General features: G+C 45.2%; 1 protein-coding gene across 1 annotated transcript in view; it reads right to left on the reverse strand.

Annotated features, from left to right (window-relative positions):
- The window catches only part of LOC118414211 (lateral signaling target protein 2 homolog), a gene marked incomplete in the record, with an annotated part of 109845 nt that overhangs the window by 5094 nt on the left and 103431 nt on the right, over window positions 1-1320 (reverse strand). The window contains 2 exon segments of the mRNA XM_035818093.1: window positions 1-53; window positions 373-1157. Of these exon segments, the coding sequence (XP_035673986.1) occupies window positions 490-1157 (668 nt within the window).

Raw genomic sequence — 1320 nt, forward strand, 5'->3', positions numbered from 1 at the left:
CCCACAGGCCATACAGCCAGATACAGCTTGGTCGGGAAGCCAGGCAGGTGGTTCTATGGGTTGCAAAGAATTACAATCAAGATATCAGAAAATTAGCCTTGGATAATTCTGTTACAAGAGCAAGTAAATCATTTACATTTTTGGTATACATGTAACTTTAAGATCAAGAACTGCTACTCATCCTTGTTAACTTCTGAGTAGCAAATGGGTACATGAATAGTTATATAGTCAACAAACACTATAAAGGATAAAAGTATTTAAATTTAAGAGAACAGATGGAATAAAAGTAATAAATGTTGACAAATGATACAGATTTTGTGGATGCTTTGCCTGACACAATATATTTGCCAGCCCTTCCAAAATATACCCCACCTTCCACAGAACCTCTCTCCCTTCTTCTTAAGCTGAAGACGTTTGTGTCCATATCTGTGCGTGGAGGAGGGGGAGGGGGCACCATGAAGTCCAGTCCAGTAGAAAACAGGGGCATGTCTATCCTGTCTGGTCGGGTGGCACTGAAGGTGGATCTGCCAGGTCATCAGGTGGTGTCAGTGTGGCATCAGAGACATCACCTGTGTGGACAGTTTCTGTGGTGTCCTGGGGAAGTGGTGGCAGTTCTCGGGTGATTCCATACACAGTGTACTCTGTGAAGTCACGTTCTTGTGTGTCATGATCTTCACTGGGGGAAAGAGTATCCTCAATTGTGTTGCGGGTGTCTATTACGTTTTGTGTGGGCGTGGACGTGTCTGAAACATTGCACGGGATACTTGGCAGTGTGGCTGGATCAAAGGGTATGTCCTGGGCTTCGCTTGGCCCCCACGACTCCATCTCATGTTCTGACCAATCAGCTTGATTTCGAGCAAGCAGTGCTGCTATCCCATTGCCAGAGGGTGTGGTAGCCTCACCCCCCTCCAACCCACGTCTTACATCCATGGTGTTCTCTCTGAGTGACCAAGCTGCGGTTTCCCCAGTGTTTTCCCCTATGTACTCTGAGGGGGGCACTGGTTCGGCCACAGCATTACTGGGTAGTGGAGGCAGTGGCCGGTTAGACTGTAAGCTTCCCACACCTCCAAGTATCACAAACTCTTCATCATCGTAGTCTTCAAGTTCATCAATGGCTTCCTCTCCAAGGGCATCTACTGCTGTCTCTATCTCAATATCTAATAGGAAAGACAAAACAGTGCATACAAATCAGTATTTTGGTCATGGAAAGCTGTATGGGAACATGGTACAGGTAATATTTTGAAGGGCCTTCTCAAGGATTTTGTTATTCCTTATTTTTTTCTTGCTTTCTTTGAACTTTGATTTACACATTAACTGGAA

This window comes from Branchiostoma floridae, chromosome 4 (assembly GCF_000003815.2).
Source record: "Branchiostoma floridae strain S238N-H82 chromosome 4, Bfl_VNyyK, whole genome shotgun sequence".
Taxonomy (NCBI): Eukaryota; Metazoa; Chordata; class Leptocardii; order Amphioxiformes; family Branchiostomatidae; genus Branchiostoma; species Branchiostoma floridae.